At 42.2% G+C, this 20753-nt stretch overlaps 1 protein-coding gene across 10 annotated transcripts in view; it reads left to right on the forward strand.

The window, feature by feature from the left end:
- The window catches only part of MAP3K4 (mitogen-activated protein kinase kinase kinase 4), a 114116-nt gene that overhangs the window by 47078 nt on the left and 46285 nt on the right, over positions 1-20753 (forward strand). For 9 of the 10 annotated variants that reach the window (XM_053295028.1, XM_053295038.1, XM_053294972.1 and 6 more), the window contains 3 exons: positions 6041-6231; positions 9330-10699; positions 19624-19866. In XM_053295028.1, the coding sequence (XP_053151003.1) occupies positions 6162-6231; positions 9330-10699; positions 19624-19866 (1683 nt within the window). In that variant the 5' untranslated portion in view covers positions 6041-6161. The remainder of the gene's footprint in view (positions 1-6040; positions 6232-9329; positions 10700-19623; positions 19867-20753) is intronic. The other variant, XM_053295049.1, reaches the window with a different exon arrangement.

Here is a 20753-nt window from a genome sequence, read left to right on the forward strand (position 1 = left end):
CCTCCCTTCCTCATTAGCCTGACAGATGGTGACATTAAAAGTCAGTTCATTTTCCCTCAGACATAAAATAAGCACTTGCTCTTTTATCCATTTCCCTCAACTTAGATTGAGTGATACATTTTAAATGTCAATAGTGGTATTTTGCAAAGATTACAAAAAACATATTAGTGAGATCTAGAATAACCTCTTAAGGTTTTTAGATGAGAGACATTTTGTACTAAATTTATTGCTCCTTGGAGACTAATAAACTGTAAATGCTTATCTACATACTCTGCAAACATTTGCTCTTGAGCATGGTTTGGGCTAGAATTTCCTTTTTAATCAGAAAAATAAATACTAAAAAATACAGAGTAGGGTTGAGTTTACTAAAAGTGGCACATTTCTTTTTCATAATGCATTATAATCTAGCCAAAAGAATGCTGTAAACTATTTATGTGTGCCAGCTGTGTTTCCCCCCAGTAAAGGAAGACACAATCAGTACTTTGGTTCTTTCTTTCCACTTGTTCTTTGAACTAAGTGTCTAGCATCCTTTAGGGACCAGTTCAGATTATGGTTTGTAAATGAGGCAAGGATATGAAACTGGAACAGATTCAATCCCTGGCTTGTTTGCAAACTCTGCTTAGAAGAAACTGGGATTTGCTGGATTTGGACTTGACAGCAAATCCCGATTTGTTCTAAAACTTCGGCTACTTCTACTTGTTGAGGGAATCAGGGGAAGCACACAAGCCCGAGGCCTGCAAATGTTATGTGGAACCAGGATTAACAATGTGATGTCTGAACTGGGCCTATATGTCCTTTTGGTCTTGCTCTAGAACATTTGTTGCTCACATATTTCATGGCTAACTAAAGATGATTGCTATATTAAGAAGAATGCCCTTAATATCAATATCATCCTACTTTTAATGTGAGCTTTGGGGTCTTCCTTCCCCCACCCTGTTATGGTGCTGTTGCTCATCTGTCATAGCTGCTTGTTCCTACATATTTTTTTTTAAACCCTGGGAAATCATGCAGTTACCTCAAAATTATATTTGGATGTACTTAGTCTCTCTTCAAAGCATTAGGAAAAGTGGAAGCTAGCTAGCGGGGCACACTCTTGTTTTAGCAGTGTTGGCGTCTATTACCTTAACATTAGCTGCTGCTTTTTATGCTTTTTGCTGCAGCAATGATAAAAGCAACTCTGGGGCTGCAGCCAAGCGTATGGTTTCAGTGGTCTTACAGCCACAACAGGTGCAGTAGGGGGACTTGAGTACCGCTCCATCCATGTATCAGCTTCTGCTGTCCTTGCTGTAATTGCTGCAGCTAGAGACATCTGTCTTGCTAGCTTTAGCAGTTGCAGTGGGAATAGTAGAAGCTGATGAATACTGGAAATGCATTTTCGAATACAGCTATTATAGTCACTTTTATGTTGGCCTGTGTTTTGCTTTTTATTGTTGCATAAGCTACTGAAGAGAGAGCATGCACTCAGAGTAGGGTAGTGCAGGTTTTAGTTTGCCTGATGTAACAACTGCATCTGTAAATCCCTCTGTCTTCTGTGCATACTCTTCATAAGTAAGGTTGCTATAACTGTCCTTGGTGATAAATTAGTGTGTCACTGGCCAGGTTCAGATATATTGCAAAACCATGGTTTGAATTAACCATAGCTTGCTTCCTAAACTATGCGAGCTTTGTATGCTGAAGCAGCAGTTTGTCTGGTTTCCCTCTTTCCTTCCCTGGGAATTCCTGTGAGTTATTCCAAACTGCTCAGTGCAGTCTGACTCCTGGTAAGGATTGTTCTGTCAGCTGCAATCTTACCATTGGCCAGGAGCAGAAAGGGGGATAGGGAAGGCAAACGCTAGCCTCTTTAGAGATCTCTGTCTGCTCCTGGCAGAACAAAGAACCTTTGCTTCTTACATTCATCCACTTCCCTTTTCGTGCACTCACCAAGAAATAACTTTGGGTTCTTGATTAACTGCTTCATTCTTACTAGCTCACTATTGTGTTCCAGTTGGAGGAGACATTACTAATTCAGTATTGTTGACTCCAGCTGGAAGTAGATCTTTGGAGTCTCAGGTAGAGGATTTTCCTAGCTCTGCTAGCATTACTCCTTTTAACTGGATATTCTGGCAGTGTGAACCTGGGATATTCTGGCAGTGTGATCAAGTTCTCATCATTAATCTTTATTTTGGTCTTTGACCAATATAGCAAAGAACAGATCCAAACAGATACAACTAGGTTTGCATAATAAGGTAGGTAAAACTACCAAAATTTAAAACTGATTAGATAAGACTAAATATAACAAAAATTAAAAGATATAGAAGCAGAATGAGATAAACTGTAATAACAAACAGCTAAGTTATTTGCAACAAGGCAGAACTCTCAAGTAACCAACTGACAAGCTCTAGCCAAATTTTATTAGCAGTGAGACAAAACTTAGCGACATTGTAGGATCTAACATCATTCTGATCTGTTAAAAGGAAGGTAAAATAAAAAGTGTCAGTAGAGCCTGGATGTAAGTTAATATCAGGGGAAATAAGTTTACATCGGATGTCTCGATAATATTGGCAGTATAAGATTACATGCACTGTTGTTTCGATCTCACCAGAACCACAGGGACAAACACATTCTTCATATGAAATTCCATGGTACCTTCCCTCCAGCACTGCCATACATAGAACATTGCAACGGGCCAATGTCAAGGCTCTGTGGTACTTTGGAGCTGTTATTTGAATCAAGTAATTAGCAGGGGTGAAGCTCATAATTTGATTGCCCAGAAAGACGTTGACTGGTATGGAGCCCTGAACCATTTGATGCTCCATATCATAGATCCTTTCTCTAATTTTGGATCTGGCGGTATCGTAGCCCAAAGTTGGCAAGGCAGTGGAAGAAAACCCATAATAATAAAGCCTGTCCTCCACACCTTTTTCCCATCTGGAATGATGCAAATCCTTTAGTACCAGTGGGGCTAAGCCAATAGGGCTGAAAATGAGCTTAAGACAGAATTCAAAAATGATGATCCAAGCCCTGGCCTCTAATTTGAGCAACCCCGCTTCCAGCCTTAGCACTGCCCTAGGCTCACAGCTGGGGACCTGCAATATATTCTTCAGCAAGTTTGATTGAACAGCTTCTAGTTTACCAACACTGGAATAAATACCCAACTGAACTCGGTATAGAAGTTATGCTTGAGCCTTGGCCTCAAACAATTTAATGGCCACGGGTATAAAGTGGGCACCTCTAGAATGATAATAAGATTGGATTATGTATGCACTCTTCTTTCCATTCTGAGTAACATAATCTCTGTGTGTGGATCTGAAACCAAAGGCCTGAAAAATTACCCAGAGGTACTTAAATTGCTTAACCTGTTCCAGTTTATACCCATTTAATTTCCAGTTGTAAAGTTTGGGTCTTTTCGCAAACACAAGAATCATTGTTTTACTCTAATTAATTTGTAAGCAATTCTCCTTACAGTAGGAAGCTAGCGAGCGTAAGGCTCTTCTTAGTCCTACTTGTGTTTGCGAAATAATGACAGTGTCATCTGCGTACAGAAGAGTTGCAAGATGTTTGTCTGCTAATTTAGGAGGGTGGTGATCTGATTTATTTAAATGGGTAGCAAGAGAATTAAACAATAATGGGCCAAGTATACAACCTTGTCTTACTGCCCTGAATGTTTGGATTACTTTGGTGAGATGTCCACATGTGTTAAAACAAACTCTTATACGAGAATTTTCATGAAGTTTTATAATCAGACAGTAACTGACAATCAATTGTAGAATTAAAAAGCTTATTCCAAAGTTTCTCTCTAGAGACCGAATCAAAAGTGGCCCTAAAATCAACAAAGCCTGCAAACAGAGCAGAGCTCGGATTAGAATAATATTTCCCTACTAAATGCTGTAGAATGAAGGCTGAAGCCATGACAGAGCAACCTGCATGGAAGCTAAACTGCTCCTCAGTCAGAATGTTATCCATTTCATACCAGTCCAGCAGTTTACCGTGCAGATGCCTGGCGTACAACTTACTTATTACACTAAGGAGACTGATTGGTCTATAGTTCTCCGGGAGCTTCCTGTCGCCCTTCTTATAAATTGGAATGATTACTGCCACCCCCCAATCCTTCGGAACTTGGGCCATCTTATCAGTGTATGAAAATAATGAGGCCAAAACCAGGCTCCACCACACCAGATTATTTCTGATGACCTCAGCTGTTATGTGCTCACTTCCTGGGGCTTTGCCAGGTTTTAGCTGTGTGATCAAGGCATCTATTTCAGCACAAGACACAGGCGACCACTCAGGCAACTGGCCCATATCCCAATTTTGGACAATATCTATTTTATCTCATGCGCCAGATCAGAGAGGAATTTTTAGATTTTGCCACTACTATCAATTGGTACCAATCCACTCTTATGGCTTATCTCTTTTTATTTTTTAACAAGTGCTTGTATTGCTTTTTCTGCACTATGACATTTCAAGGGAAGCAGGCAAAGGCAAATCCCTGTCTGTTTGACTATCAGACCATTGACCAAGGAGGGCCACGCCTCCAGATCTAAATTTGGAATGTAGGATGGCTCAACAGAGGTTAAGGTACCAGAAAAATTTAACTGTAGCTCTCCAGGGAGATGGTCACTCTCTGAACAGCTAATTATTTTAAATTTCACAAGTTGTGTAAGTAAGGCAGGAGAAATTGCCATATAATCAATTGTGGACAAGAACCAGACCAGAAGGTGTACTCAGCAGGATGATCTTCAATTGTAGCACCATTCAGCAAATACAAATTTAACTCATCAGATGAATTGGAACAGACATAGGCCAGTGCAATCCCCTACTTTGTCCTTAAATTGGTAAGCAATTAATGGTGGGGGGACTTCCTGGGCTGGAGGAAAGACTGATATTTAGCATTTTATCGTTACTTCCAAGTCTAACATTAAAGTCACCAGCAATTACAATATGGTGAAGAGCTTTGCAACTCTTCTATATATGCCTTAAGATTAATCCATACCATAAGGTTTTGGTCAGGTTTTTAGAGAGTCCAGCTAGGATTGGGGAGACTCAGGTTCAAATCCCCCCTCAGTCACGAAGCTCAGTGCATGGCTAGTCACACGATCTCAGCCTTACCTACTTCACAGGGTTGTTGTGAGGATAAAAGGGGTGGTGAAGAAGAACCATTTATGTTGCCCCAAGCATCTTGATGGAAGGGCAGAATATAACCACAGCAAATAATTTGCTCTACCACTGTGCTATAGATCCAGGAGCTATTCTTCCCCATAATGGGCTACATTCTGTGCAGTCTTCCACCGACATGAAGGACCCACACAGGACAAAGGTATTCCCAAAGGTGTAGTGATGGGACTGCTGCGGCATGCCTTTAAAAGTGATTCCGGAGCAGCCTCATTGCTACACTGTTGGGGCTGTCTTTAAAGTGGTGTGACAGGCCTGGTTGATCCTTAGCGTTCATAGGAGACTGTGCAGAATGTAGCTCAGTTAACCCAGATAACTGAGGCCCTGCCCCTCAAAATGTCTGGTGAAAGGGACAATAGCCTCTCTTCCACAGTGGTCACCTGCTGTCCTTCCTGTTATGCAAGGGACCTGTATTGCATATACACAGAAGCTGGCAGTTTGTGGCACATCACGTCCCTATGTATGTGACACTTTTCGTATTAAGATATTACACCTACCAGGAGTTGAGCTACATGTATGTTTCAGCACATGCTGTGCAATTTTAGTGCTGCTTTATGTTTCTCTTATGATAGAGGAACCTGTGATATACATTCCCTTAAGGCATTCATGTGCTATTTTACCATGCCTTTCTATGAATGTTACTGTTTCTATTATTCTTTTTGCTGGCAAGTGGTAGGGGAAAATTCCCACAAACCAGAATGTAATCCTTAGGTTTCTTCAGCCAAAGATAGGAAACTGTATCTAGAAGTTGGAAGGATTTTGCTTTGTTTGGAGAGTACTATATGTCACACAGGAGTATCAAGAATACAAAAAGTTCATGAGGTCATACTGGAGACATATTAATGGGCTGCCCTTTCTAAACTCACCTCTGTATCTCAATTTTGCTGTTTAGGCAAGAATGCAAGTCTGAAAATGTTGCTTGCAAGATCTCTGAATCTGATCCTGAGGAGTTATCCGATGAAGGAAATGCCGAAACATTCTATGGAACCTCTCCTCCTAGCACACCACGGCAGATGAAGCGCATGTCAACAAAGCACCTGAAAAATAATGTTGGGAGACCTAGCAGCCGTTCCACTTTGAGAGGTATGTGTGATAGTTTGTATAAGTTCATATTCAGTACACTAGAGAAACCAGTAGAGTGAGTAATTTTGCATTCTTTATTCCTCTAGCAGAATTCTTCATTAAAGTGGTATTTGAAAACTGTTTTATGTCCTGTCATTTCCCCCAATAAGTGGAAGCTGCCATTATCTATTTCCTTCTAACTGTTCAGTGTAGCAGAGGCTGGGAGATGGGATGCTAGTGTTGTGTGTACAAGGAGGAGTTGAGCTAGATGAAGTCAAGTCTGTTTCCCCCATCCTCTCTACTGAGTGACACTGATCACACATGGGCCAACTTCAGCTGAGGCCTGTCCCCCTCATAGCATCAGATGGCACAAGCCTGCATGTATGGACTCCATTTTTTCTCCCAGGTCTCCATAGCTGGTGGGAGTGGCTGACCTGCTGACTCCGAGGAGAGGAGGAGAGAGCCTCTGCGTTATGCCTTTTTGTGTTGTGATGCACCAAGCACAGTGGAGGGGAGAATTGGAGAGTTAGGTCAATGCCATGGTTACCAAGTGTATGAATATGGTAGATATTTGATTAAGAATGCAAAAATAGTAACCCTGAGCAGGCCTTTTCAATGTTGGTGCCCTGTTTATGGAATAGCCTGGCATAATCGCTACCTTCTTTTAGATGCCAAATAAAGGCCTTTTTGTTCACCGAGGCTTTTTAATTGCTTTTAAATGTTGTTCTATTTTTAGTTGTATTTTATTGTAGTTTTAATGTATTTTTCATTGAATGTTTTGTTTTACTGTTTGCTGTTTATTTTGTGAGCTACCCAGAGAACAATTGTTATGGGGAGGCCAAATAAATAAATAAAGCTGTTTTTGTTATTAGACCAAAGACTCTGTCCCCATGAGGATTGGAGAGTATCTTTTACAGGTTTGTTTGTTTTTTAATGCTCATATTCAGTTATGCTCACATTCAGAGGGTTATTTCAAGAAATGGTACTGGAAGATTGTACATATAGAACACCCCTCATTGCTGTTTGTGTAGGTCTCTATGTACAACATTAGTATTGACAACTTTTGCTTTTTTTCTTGTACTGTGTCTAACAGTAGTTGATGATACTGCCGAAATCTCTTGTTGCTCCTGGTACCAATGTGGCATATTAACAATGCAGCATTCTATTTAGCATTGTGTTTTTCTAAATGTTTCAGATACAGTAACCAAATTTTTCAAAACTAGGGAGTACATTCCATTGTGAACATCAGTATAAAGTGCTTTAGAGTATTTGTGTTATTTTGAAATCCTTAAAACAGTCCTGTAAATGTAGCTCAGCATTATTGTCCCCGTATTGTGGAAGGTATGCTGGGAGAGTGGCTGACCTCAGATCACTTAGTGAGCGTAGGTCAGAGGCAAGATTTAAGCTGGGGATTTGTGATTTGCAGTTCAGTTTCTTAGTCAGTGAGCTGCCAGTGCTCTCCAACTAGGTTGCTTGTAGGAGGAGGGTTCACCACACTTTGTGAAAGTGGTTGAAGTATGCGCACACCTACGCAAAAGGCATTAATGTATGACTTAGTGTTGCATGGCAAACATTGCACAGATACCAAGTTTAACTGCTTGCATTGGCAAAATCTAAATTGCAGAAGATTCAGGATTCTGAGAAAGAGTGGAAGGAGTTTGTGGGGAGAATTAGCTTGCATTGCACTGAATCCTGTTTCCTCAAGGAGATTATAGCAGTACAATTGAATTCAAGGATGGAAGAAAGTGTGTGAAAAGAGCTGCTAAAAGAACCTCCTTTCCAGATTAATTGTTTGTACAAGCTAGATATGGAACCTCTTTCCATTTTAAGAACTTGTGTTTGATGGGTGTTTGAACATTGTTTGATTAGTTAATAAGACCTAATTAGGGCTTCTCAGAGCTGAAATCCTTGCTCTCCATGCCATCAGACCTTATGCTCTCTGGACTGCTGTTTAGTCACTGATTTTAGCTGCCCTATGCAGCAAAAGAGATAATTATAATGAGAAGTCAATTTTTATAATTACAATTAATCCAACAGAATGTTTCCATTAGCATGGTTTCGGAGTTAAACCTATCATTTAAAAAGCACTACAGTATAATTATGTCTGCCCTTTTTTGCAAAGTGACTCAGCATTGTCTTGATTTTCGGGAGTGAAATGTGCTCCAGGGTTTTCTTCTGTGATTATCAATATATTACTATTAAGCCCTTCATGACTTTTCAATAAAATATGGTAGGTTATGGTTAAGTTGAAGAGCTCTGAATAATTGAATGGCAGAACTCGCACAACTCTTTTGTGATACGTAAATCAAGCTGCTAAACTATTCCAGCAATTTTTTCTTCCCACATGTTTCATATTGTATATAAAGGGAGAGGTATTTTAGAGGTTGGTACAATGGACATGGGAACTTAATACATAAATTTTAAATTGAAGTTTCTCAAACACAGACACTTTTGATACTGCCACTGACGCACCGGTATGCTCTGTTTAAGTATATGATATGTATAATTCTGCTGTTGCCATGGTTGTGGCCACCATACTAATTCTGCTGCCTGATCTTTGCTAAACACCAGTTTGTGAGCCACTGTGTTTAATATATTGCTTTGAACATTAAGTTGAAAACCTCTAGGTGGAATAATGAATGTCACATATACTGGCTGACATTCTATGCAGTGAAACCTTGGCATTAACAAGCTGCCAGGGCTGCTGTTCATGTAAAAGGCAGCCCTAGGGCTGTTGCAAATCAGTGCTGAAAAGAGTGCATGGACACAATGCTTTTATTGTTTCCAGTGGATGTTGCACAAGACAAGTGCCTGTGTGCTGTTTTAAGGAGTTTCACAACAGCCCACCTTCACAACAGCCCCAGGGGCCTGCTGATGTTGAAGTTTTGTGTGCAGAATGTTGGCCACTATCTTTTGAAATCTATTGACTTCAGCTGGTAAATTAGTCCCTTAAAACTATCATGAATATGAGGTTTATGTGTAATGCACATTTAATATGTCACAATTAGAAATTGAGAGCTTATATGAATGGGAGGAATAAAGAAAATGGATCTAAATAATGTTTATTTTAAAGTGAACATTACTGCTAATGCAACCTTTATTTATTTTATAATTTTCAGAGAAGATGAGCTCACCAAACCAGCCGTCTAACAAAGACAATGTCAAAACGATTGAGAACATTGAAGAACACAGCTATAAACAGGGGAAAAAAATCCGTGCTACCTTAAGGACAACAGAGAGGGATCGCAAGAAAAATGTACAGTGCTCGTTCATGTTGGACTCGGTTGGTGGGTCTTTGCCAAAAAAGTCAATTCCAGATGTTGATCTCAATAAGCCTTACCTCAGCCTTGGCTGCAGCAACGCTAAGCCTCCAGTATCTGTACCCGTGCCTATAGCCAAAACAACACGCCAGACGTCTCGTACTGATTACCCAGCAGACCGCTTAAAGTTCTTTGAAACTCTGCGGCTTCTGTTAAAGCTTACCTCAGTTTCCAAGAAAAAGGACAAGGAGCAGAAAGGGCAAGAAAGCACCTCTTCTGTTGAGTTAAACCGATCCAATGAACTGATCTGGCTCGAACTGCAGGCTTGGCATGCAGGCCGGACTATTAATGACCAAGACTTGTATTTGTACACAGCCCGTCAAGCCATCCCAGATATTATCAATGAAATCCTTACTTTCAAAGTAAATTATGGGAACCTTTCCTGTATAGGAAGTGGAGCTAGTCTTAATGGTACATCAGGAGGACCATGTAAAGCAGCCCATGAAGCTAGTGCTATGGGCTACTCAAGCTACCATGAACACCTCCATCGTCAGCGGGTCTCCTTTGAGCAGGTAAAGCGGATAATGGAGCTGCTAGAATATGTAGAAGCACTTTATCCATCTCTGAAGGCTCTTCAAAGTGACTATGAGAAGTATGCTGCAAGGGATTTTCAGGATAGGGTGCAGGCACTCTGTCTCTGGTTAAACATTACAAAAGATTTAAACCAGAAACTAAGGATTATGGGAACTGTTTTGGGCATCAAGGATCTGTCCGACATTGGCTGGCCAGTGTTTGAAATCCCTTCTCCTCGTCCATTCAGGGACGACGATCCAGAGGATGAGGATGATTATAGGGAAACTTCGGGGGGGTGCACAGAGGAAAGTGAAGATGAAGAACAAATGTCTGAGGAGAACGTGGAAGAACTCCGACAAGCCATCCAGAATAATTTTGCCAATAAGCCAAATTTTGACTTTCAGGCCCAGGACCATTTGTCAAGAAAGCTGGACAGGCTTGAATCTGAGGATGACTTAAGCTGCTGGGCTGTTACAGAGTGCAGTGGAGATGCAGGCTGCAGCAGACACTGTTTGACCTCTATTTATAGGCCATTTGTAGATAAAGCACTGAAACAAATGGGGTTGCGCAAACTAATTTTAAGGCTGCACAAGTTAATGCATGGGTCCTTGCAGAGGGCCCGAGTGGCATTGATAAAGAGTGATCAGCAATTGGAGGTAGGCTGTGTTTTTGCTGTTGTTTAGTTTGAGCTGGTAAAATATACTTATACAATAGTTCCTTTTAAAAAATGTCTTCCTCTTCAAAAATTGCTCTGCATGATTGTTCTGTAATATGAAATAAGTTTGTGTAAAGATCTGGCTTTGAAGTGGTGAAGCTAAATTATGTGCATGTTGTCCTTGGCCCTGCGTGGAGGCAGCCACTCCCCCACTTACCTCTGCACACTTCAGACCATGCACTGCACTGAGGAGGGCCATTAAAGGGAAGTGATGCTGCGGGAAGCCTCAGTGACATTGTGGAGACTGTGCAGGGAATGTGGGAAATGCAGTCCTCCCCAGTGCTTTCCCCGTAGAGTTCTGAAGGAAAAGTGCTATAAAGGATTACAGTTCCTATTGTTCCCCATGCAGCTTCCAAGACATTGCTGGGGCTTCTGGCAGCTTGAGTTCCCTCTAGGCCTCACTGGTGCTCTACACAGACTGCTCTGTGTAGAGGTAAGCGGAGGGGGTGGGGGGGGGGGAGAGTGACTGCCTCCATGTGGGGCCAGGGGCAACATGCAGATTATTTGGTTTCACTGTTTTGAAGCCGAATATTTGCACAAGCCTATTTATTATGTTATAATTTTGTAAGTTTGACTTCTGAAGAAGTGATACAGTGCAAATGTAGAAAATTGGTCTCACAGATATGAAAATGAGATTTTCTGAAATTTTCTGAAAAGTGTGGGGGAACCAAAGCCCCCATAGGAGTCCTGAATGGAGCTGAAACAGGGCTGTATATTTAAAACGGGAGCTTTTTAAACATGTAGAATATGGGTTTTGGTTTATGGATTGACACAAATTTGGAGACTTGAATGAGAATTTCATCCTCAGCCTCAGTAACATTCATTTCACTTTAACTGTGACTAAACGCTGAACAAATTGCACTAGAATGTCTTTATCCTTCACTGGAGATAGTGCCTCAAATATTATACAAGTGTGCTTCCTTAGAATGTTTAATGACTAAGAGAAGAGAAGCTTGATATTTGAGGGGGGAAACATAACTAGTTTTCCTATATGAATTTCAGAATGTGCGTTTATACTGTAAACTTTATATGTTTATGGTATTGTAAATATGCATGTGGGTTTGATAAATGCCTTATTATGCCCGAATGTATCGAGATTGCTTTTTAAACTTTTAATAACCAGAATGGCTTCAAATCAGTTTGAAAAGTTTAAAATACAATGATATTAGAAAGCACTTCATCCATCCCTGTGCCTTGAGTCAGGGTTTCCTGTTCCTAAACACTGTTTAGCATAGCCTCTTTCTGAAATGGTGAAATGCTTCAAGGAATGTTCTGTTGCTTTCCTGTGAAACTTGTTCCATTGGCAAAAGATACAAAGTTTCTCCAAATATCTAATCTGCTTTCCTGTAGGAGCACTTGTGCAGGAGGCCTTTGTGTGATTGCAGTGTTCATTAGGTCACAGAAGGAGCTTCTGCTGATGGGGCACTTAGTCTGGATGCTGCCCAGTATTACTGTATCTGCCTCCCCCTCCCCCTCTTGCTTATACATTTAGTATTTTTCCCTGCTGTGTTTATGAAGAATTGCAACAGGCTTGGCAACGAAATTACATGGGCTGTGTGGAATTCGGTCAAAAATGGTCTTATTTAGCAAATTGGAGTATGAAGATACCGAATGTTGAGATTTAGTAAAAATTGAGGTTCTGTCTGGCTCTGAGTTCCTAAATAAAAGTAATGGGCTTGGGAAAAGAATCAGTTGTACCATATAAGAGACTGATTAATTGACAGAATGTAATCCAGGTAAGTCTTTGTTCTAATGCAGGGTTCTCTAAAGAAAATAGCAATCTAGCCTTTCCACAGCTGTTTTGTTCTGTGCATGCAAATGAAATGGATATTAACATCACAGATTAGTAAATAACCTATCTATCAATCTTAGACCAGTATAAAGTAAAATGTCACTGGTGGTATTAAAGGCAAGAGGAAATGTAAAATTGCTAAAACAGTAGTATGAGAACTATAGAGTCAATGCAACAGGTGATATTAAAAGCAGTTAAAAATGATAGAGCCTATGCCTATTGGCATAAAGACTGTGAGGTTAATATAAAATTACTATACAATTGCTGTATGGCTAGAGTCTGTGGGTTACTATAAAGGAACTGTAACATTGCTAAAACAGTAGCGAGAGCACTGTAGAGTCACAGTAGGGCTAAAATCTATAGGAAGCTGTAAAAGTTACATGCTATAAAATATCTGCAGTGCTAGAATCTGTAAAACAAAGTTTATAAAATGTTAAAAGATGATAATAAAAGCAGTAGGGCTGAAAAACTGAAGAATTAGTTCTTGCTGGTGGTCAGAGCCCAGCGAATTCTGCACACTGCCACGTAGAACTTGGCAACATGGTGTGTTATAGTGGGATTACAGTCTGAAAGTAATAGGAAGTTGTAGGATTAGCCTGAGCATCTTCGCAACCTATCAAGTAGTGGGAGAATATGGGCATTATGTACATCTCTATAGAACAGGCAGTGAAGGAGGACATGCTCAATAGTTTCAACTTGCCTTGAGTCACAGGGGCACAGACGTTTCAGGAAAGGGATCTTCTTGTATCTTCCTTCAAGGACAGTCGAGGGGAGAACATTGCAGCAAGCCAGGGTAATGGCCCTTCTGTGGTTAGGTACTTCTCACTGTGTAGGGTATCCAGCAGGTCTTGTTATGTACCTTAGACTTTCAGAGAGAAGAGAGCCCGGGGACCTATCTAAGTTGGTTTGGTGTTCTGAGTCAGTTATGCGTTGTTTGATAAATGTTCTGGCAAAACTCGTAACCCAAGGAAAGTAGGTGGGAAGGGGAGAGTCCAAGTGAGGTTAGTTTTGCAGATAGAGATAGCTTCCATGTGGATTGGAAGCCATCCACCAATGTTGATGGGGCTAGGCTAGTTGGGAGGAGGGACAGTCTCAGGCAGTAGTTGAGAATGGACAGCCAGACTCTGGCCTCCACTTTCACCAGGCCTGTTTCCAGTCATAGACAGGCGTTAGAGACACAACAAGGGACTTGCAGTTCTGTTCTTAGGAATTTGATTAGATGAGCTCTAGAAAGGAAAAGTTGGAAAAGGGGCCTAGCTGGACACCATATAGAAGTTGTGCCATTGACTTAGCTTCAAATAGCTTAAGGGACACGGGTATGTTTTGGCTCCCTTTTGATTGGAACAATTTTAAGATGGCAGAGGTGCTTCTCTGGGCAACCTGTATTAATGAGAGGAATGACTGAGTTTCTGGGCAGCCTTATGAGGGCAGAGCAAGAGCTCCATTCTCTCAAACAGCCACAAAACTAACTGTGGTCAAGACTTGGCTCACAGTGTGGATGGAGGGGGAAGTTATTTTTGCTTTTCTCTCTTTCTTCTCCCTGCAGAAGCCCTCTTCGCATCTAGGTATATATGAGTGAGGGTTGCACAGTACTCGCAAACATATTCCTGGACACTAAAAGAGCTTTTGCAGGGAGGGAGAGAAAATAGCTTCTGCCTTCCACTACACTGTGAACCAAGCTTCACTCACAGCTAGTTTTGTGTCCCTGCCCTCATAAGGCTGCATAGAATGCTAGCCAACTTTACTTGTGGTATATTTCATAGCATAGTTGTCCTGGTGCAACATGTCAAAGTTGTAGAACCATTGGGGAACAGTGATCATCGTGTGATCCAATTTGGCTTCTATGTGAGTGGCAGAGATGTTCTTACCCCTGGACCTTGGGGCCCTGGAACGTCACCTCCAAGGTCCGGGAAGGCTCTAGGGGGGCCTCCAGGGGGAGGGGTCTTCTTGCCACCACCCCTTGTTTGCCATGCTGCCGCCCGCCCTGCCGAACCACCAAAATCTACCTTAATTTTTAGCTGCCAATGTGCGCGGCGGGGGAGTTGGGGGTGAGCCGAGTAGGCCTCCCCTGCCCCGTGACAGCGGCGGGCAGAGTGGCCACTGGGCCTGCCCGTCTGGTCCCAGCAGCCCTTGGAAAGTGCAAGGCGCTCCTCTGCATAGGTATGCTGGAGCGCCTTGCAGTTTTCAAGGGCCACTGGGCCAGACGGGCAGGCCCAGCAGCCACTTGCCTGTTGCCACCACCATGGGGCGGGAGGAGCCCTGCTCGGCTCACCCCCTGCCCTATGGCCGTGCACATTGGCAGCTAAAATTAAGGTAAATTTTGGCGGGGTGGGCATAGGGTGTTGTCAGGAGGCCTCCCAAATGCAGGGGGCCTCACGAGGGGGTCTTGTAGTGTGGGGGCCTCACAACAGTGGAGGTCCGGGTGCCAAAATTACCTAGGTCCAATACAGATGCGTTGGACTTCATAAGAGGAAACTTCTCAAAAAATGAGGGGACTGGTAAAAAGGAAGCTGAAAGGGGAAGTTAGTGGGGTCAAATCACTCTAGAAAGCATGGAACTTATTTAAAACCACAATACTAGAAGCTCCATTAGAATGTATACCAAGGAGGAGGAAAGGTACCACCAAGTTCAGGAGTGTCAGGGAAGCTATAAAAGGAAGGATGACTTCCTTCAGAAAATGGAAGTTCTGCCCAAGTGAAAAGAACAGAAAGGAACATAAACTCTGGCAAAATAAATGCAAGGAGACAATAAGGGAGGCAAAAAGAGTGCTTGAGGAGCATATAACTAGAAGTGTCAAGGGAATAAAAAAAACCTTATTTAAATATATCAGAAGCAGAAAAGCTGCCGGGGAGGTGGTTAGACTCTTCGATGATGAGGACATGAAAGGGATTGCAGAGAAGCTGAATGAATCTCTCTTCACGGTGGAGGATACTGACCATATATCCACTCCATAACTGAGCTTATCAGGCTTGGAAGTTGAACTGGGCCAATTTGTGGTGATGATAGAGGATGTTCTAAACTGTCTTGAAAAACTAAAAGTTAACAAATCATCAGGGCCAGATGGCATCCACCCAAGAATTCTAAAGTAAATAAAATGTGAAATCGCTGATTTCCTAGCAAAAATATGTAACTTGTCCCTACAATCAGAATCTAAACAAGAGGACTGAAAAGTAGCTAATATTAATTCTGATTTTCAAAAAGGGATCCATGGGGGATACAGGAAACGACAGGCTGCTTAGCTTAACTTCTGTGTCTGGTAAATTGATGGAAAGCATACTTAAGGACAAAATTATTAAACATATAGAAGAACTGGCCTTGCTGAAGGAGAACCAGCATGGCTTCTGCCAGGGCAAGTCTTGCCTTACTAACCTTTTGGAGTTCTTTGAGAGAGTCAACAGCAGGTGGATAAAGGTGATCCGGTTGACATAGTATACTTGGACTTCCAAAAAGCTTTTGATAAAGTTCCCCACCAAAGGCTCTTGAGTAAACTTGATTAAACTTAGCAAACATGGGATAAGGGGACCAGTTCAGTGCTGGAGGGCAGGAAACAGAAAGTAGGAAAAAATGGACAGTTTTCACAATGGAGGTAGGTAGGAAGTGGGGTCCCCCAGGGATCAGTACTGGGACCAGTGCTCTTTAACTTATTCATAAATTTAGAAATTGGGGTATGCAGCAAAATGGCCAAAGTTGTAGATGACAATAAACTGTTTAGAGTAGTGAAATCCACAACAAATTGTGAGGAGCTCCAAAATGATCTCTCCAAACTGGATGAGTGGGTGACAGAATGGCAAATGCAGTTCAGTGTAAGCAAGTGTAAAGTGATGCATATTGTGGCAAAAAAATCCAACATCACATGTACGCTGATGGGGTCTGAGCTATCAGTGACTGTCCAGGAGAGAGTCATGTTGGACAGCTCCAAAAACTGTCAACAGTGCATGGCAGCTGTGAAAAACAGAAATTCCATGCTAGGGATCATTAGGAAGGGGATTAAAAATAAAAATCCTAATATAATGCCTGTATATAAATCTATGGTGCAGCCACATTTGGAGTACTGCATGCAGTTCTGGTCACTCTGTCTTAAGAAGGATATTATAGAACTGGAAAAGGTGCAGAAGAGGGCAATCAAGATGACCAGGGGCCTGGAGCACCTTAGGCAAACGAGGTGACTATGAGTAGACATGATCAAAGTGTATGAAATTATGCATGGAATAGAGAGATTGGACAGAGATATAATTTTCTCTCTCCTGCATAACACTAGAACCAGGGGTCATCCCATGAAACTGATTGCCAAGAAATTTAGGACTAACAAAAGGAGTACTTTTTCCACACAGCCCATAATTAATCTATGAATTCTCTACCATGAGGTGGTGATGGCCACTAGCTTGGATGGCATTAAAAGGGGCTTGGACAAATTCATGGATGACAGGTCAATCAATGGCTACTAGTTTGGTGGCTATAGGCTACCTCCAGCCTCAGAGGCAAGATGCTTCTAAATACCAGTTGCAGGGGAGCAACAGCAGGAGAGAGGGCATGCCCTCAGCTAAGGGTATGCACAAAACCGCTCCCAGTGTTTAGGTTCAAGTTTGAAATGAACCTGAACCAAGCTGCTTGGTCTGCATATTGGTTCTAACAACCTGACTGGTGGTTCGTGCCTAGATCTGGGGTTGAACTGACTTGACCCCAGTTCTAGTGCTTGCAAAGGGAAATTTGGTAAGGATTCCCCTTTACAAGCACCGTGCGAATCCTATGGGATTGAAAGAGTGCTGGTGGTTACCTCACACGCAGCTGGCGTGGCTACTCAGGGGCTGCAGTGGGCTGGCAACAGCTCTCCCAGCCCCTGCTGGCACTCCCTCCCCCCCATCAGCTCGGGCTGGCAGGGTCCCAGTTTGCACCTCCGTGCATGTATGGAGGCTATTTGCATCACCACATAATTTGCATGGTGATGTAAATGGCTTGCTCGCATTTGCAGGGGAGCAACAGCAGGAGAGATGGTGTATCCTCATCTCTTGCCTGTGGGCTTCTCAGAGGCATTTGGTGTGCTACTGTGTGAAACAGGATGCTGGACTAGATAGGCCTTGGGCCTGATCAAGCAGGGCTTTATCAAGCAGGGCTGTTCTTAAGTTTTAATGAAATCTGATTCTGTGGTCTGAAATTATACTGTTATAGACAGCGATCATAAATGTCAGTGCACAAAATGTCAAAAGTGTGTGTGTGTGTGTCTGTGGGGGGGGGGGTTATGCAGAAAAATAAATAGATTTTCTGGCACTTTGAACTAGGGGTGTGCGAGCTGGCTCACTTGTAAGTACTTATTTACTCCCCTCCTGCTGTGCTCTAACATTAGGCAAGCCCCCTTTACTGGGAAAGGGGAATCCTCAGTAGTGCTGGCAGTGGCACTTGTAAGTATTTATTTACTCTCCTCCTGCTGGTAAAGGGGAATCCTCACTGGATTCCCCTTTATCAGTAGAGCTCCAAGCTGGTCGAACCGAATCTGGTTTGACTAGGCCCAAAACTGGACCGGGCTGGGATTTGTGCACATCCCTACTTTGAGAAAACAACCGGTATGGTGCACATCCCTACTTTGAGAAAGCTAAGCCACTGTGTATGTTTCAAGTTTTGGATTAGTGTAGTTACAACACAGCAGCTCTGTTTCTGTATTCTCTTTTTAAATTCTAGATCACTAAGTCTAGAAAGGAGAGTGGGGGGGAAAGCTATAAGTTGCAGATTGTACTTAGATGGGATATAATCACTTGTCATAATGTGAAGTAGGATGTGAAAGCTACAAAGCTGTTTGGTTCATATCTTTGCAGTCTGGGGTATTACAGGTTGAGTATCCTTTATCCGGTCACCCGAAATCCAGAATGCTCCAAAATCCGGACACCACGCCATAACAACCACAAAACAAAAAACAATGCCTCAGCTCACTTTAAAAATTCAGTCAGGCCGCCTTCCCCAGGGCCAGGGCCGTCCTGCCGCCGCCTCCCTTAGGGCCAGGCCAGGCCAGGGCGTCCCACCACCGCCTGCCCGCCCACCGCCACCAGCGCCTCTCGCCGCCACTGCCTCCTCGCCACCGCCATTATTGCTCACCGCTGGAACTCTTGCGCGCTCTTGTGAGAGTTATGCCTGTACTCTGTACTGTAAATAGAAGACTCCAAAATCCGGAAAAGTCCGAAATCTGGAACACTGCTGGTTCCAAGCAGTCCAGATAAGGGGTACTTGACCTGTATGCCCTTTTAATTCTGTGAGACATGCACACACGCCCCCATACTCTTAATCACGTGTTACTCTCTTCTATCTCTTCCTCAGACCATTTTTTAAGTGGATAGGTTAGGTTTAGTGATGAAATGTGAACATTAATAGAGGTTTCAGCTTGCAAAAATTCAAGGCAAAAATGTTATTGGAATTAGGAAAAAGGAAATGGTACAGGAAATTGTACAGCAATTTATTCAAACAATGCATTTTGAGGACTAACCTCCTCTTCCAGGGCAAGCCCACACAGATGTAAATAAGCACTTCTCTCCAGCAGTAGAGAGAGAACCTGCTGGAGAGAAGTGCTCATTTTCGTCTTTGTAGATTTCCCCCTGAGGACTAAGAGGTTAGTCTCATTGGAATGCACCAAAATCTGGGAGTATCAGTTAGTAGCTGAAGGACAAGTGTATTGCAAGTGGCACTTTAATACACTGCAAGTGTTTTGACAGTTAATATAGGCAGCTATTCCTTTTAGCCCATGGTCAGCTTAACATTACATGGACTCCTGTATAATCCAGTTCCTTTGACTATCACAGGACAGAACTATCTTAGACCTTTTTTAAAGTTAGGACTATTGAAGATTAGAATTGTGGTGCCTGTGTTTAACCTGTGTTTCCTGTGGTGCCTGTATTTAACAAATTTGGAACTATTGTTAAATTCATTCTCACTTCAGTATGACTGTTCTTTGGGAAAACAGATTTTTTTCACTGTTTTGCTCAGGCTGTGATAGACATCTTTTTATGGTTTATACCTGATATGCAAATAACCTGCAGGAAGGAAGGAAGAGTTTGTAATTGTTATTATATAGTATCTATTTTTTGTTACAGTTTTCAGAGAACCCCGATCCCATTTTATGTTCAGATTACATGCAGTTATCAAATTCCCCACCTTCTTCAGATCAAAAATGCAGTACTGTGTCCTGGGAAGAGTTGAAATCCATGGATTTGCCATCTTTTGAGCCTGCATTTCTAGTTCTATGCCGAGTCCTTCTCAATGTTATCCATGAATGTCTCAAATTAAGGTTGGAACAGAGGCCTGCTGGGGAACCATCTCTCTTGAGTATTAAACAGGTTTGCCTCCTTGACTTTTCCCCCTTGTCAATATTAAAGTAGATATTGTTCTACAGAAGCATATGTTTATTATTCTGTATTTATTATTTACAGAAGCATATTTTTTTTAAACTGTCAACAACATTCATCAATAGCATGAATATATTCTTTAAAAATTATTATGGAAGGTGTTGTCTTTGTATAATTTTTATACCTTGGAAATAATTGTATTATCAAAAATAACAAAGGAATCATGTTCTCTTCTCCAAAATTGCCTACAATTTATAAGCCGTTCAGTAGAGTCGTATGCTGTCATTTCAGTTTTCGGTAAAAATGAGGGAGTCTGTGGAAGGTAAAAATCGTAAAAACTTTGTTGTTGAAGGATCAAAGATGCTCATTTGTTTGTGGTAACTATATAACATGTGGTGTATTTATTTAATGAGATTTACATCCCATCCTATTTCATGGGCTTTGGGAGCTATAGTATAACATAGTAAAAAAAGACTGTCTCACAAACTGCATTTCATAGATAGCCTTCAAAGCAACCCACCTCCCACCTAATGTACTCTAGGGGTGTGCACGGTTTGGCAGGAGGATTACCTTTAAGGAGCAGGGAGGGTGTTCTTACACCACCACCCCACCGCATTTCCCCCAACTGCGCTGTCTGTAAAATTGCTGGCGTGCGGCAGCAGCATAACCTCTTTCCACCCCATGCCAGTGATTTTGCAGATAGCGCCGGTGGGCAGGGGTGGTGCACCCTCCCTGCTCCTTAAAGGTAACTCCCCCGCCATTGAACCAGCCGAACTGCTGGGCCTTCGAACTGGTTTGGAGGTTCATAAAAGGTCCACCGAACCAGTTCATGCACGTCCCTAATGTACTCACCTGCTCTGTAGTGCTGGTGGCAGGAT

The sequence above is a fragment of the Hemicordylus capensis genome, chromosome 1 (genome assembly GCF_027244095.1).
Source record: "Hemicordylus capensis ecotype Gifberg chromosome 1, rHemCap1.1.pri, whole genome shotgun sequence".
NCBI lineage: Eukaryota > Metazoa > Chordata > Lepidosauria > Squamata > Cordylidae > Hemicordylus > Hemicordylus capensis.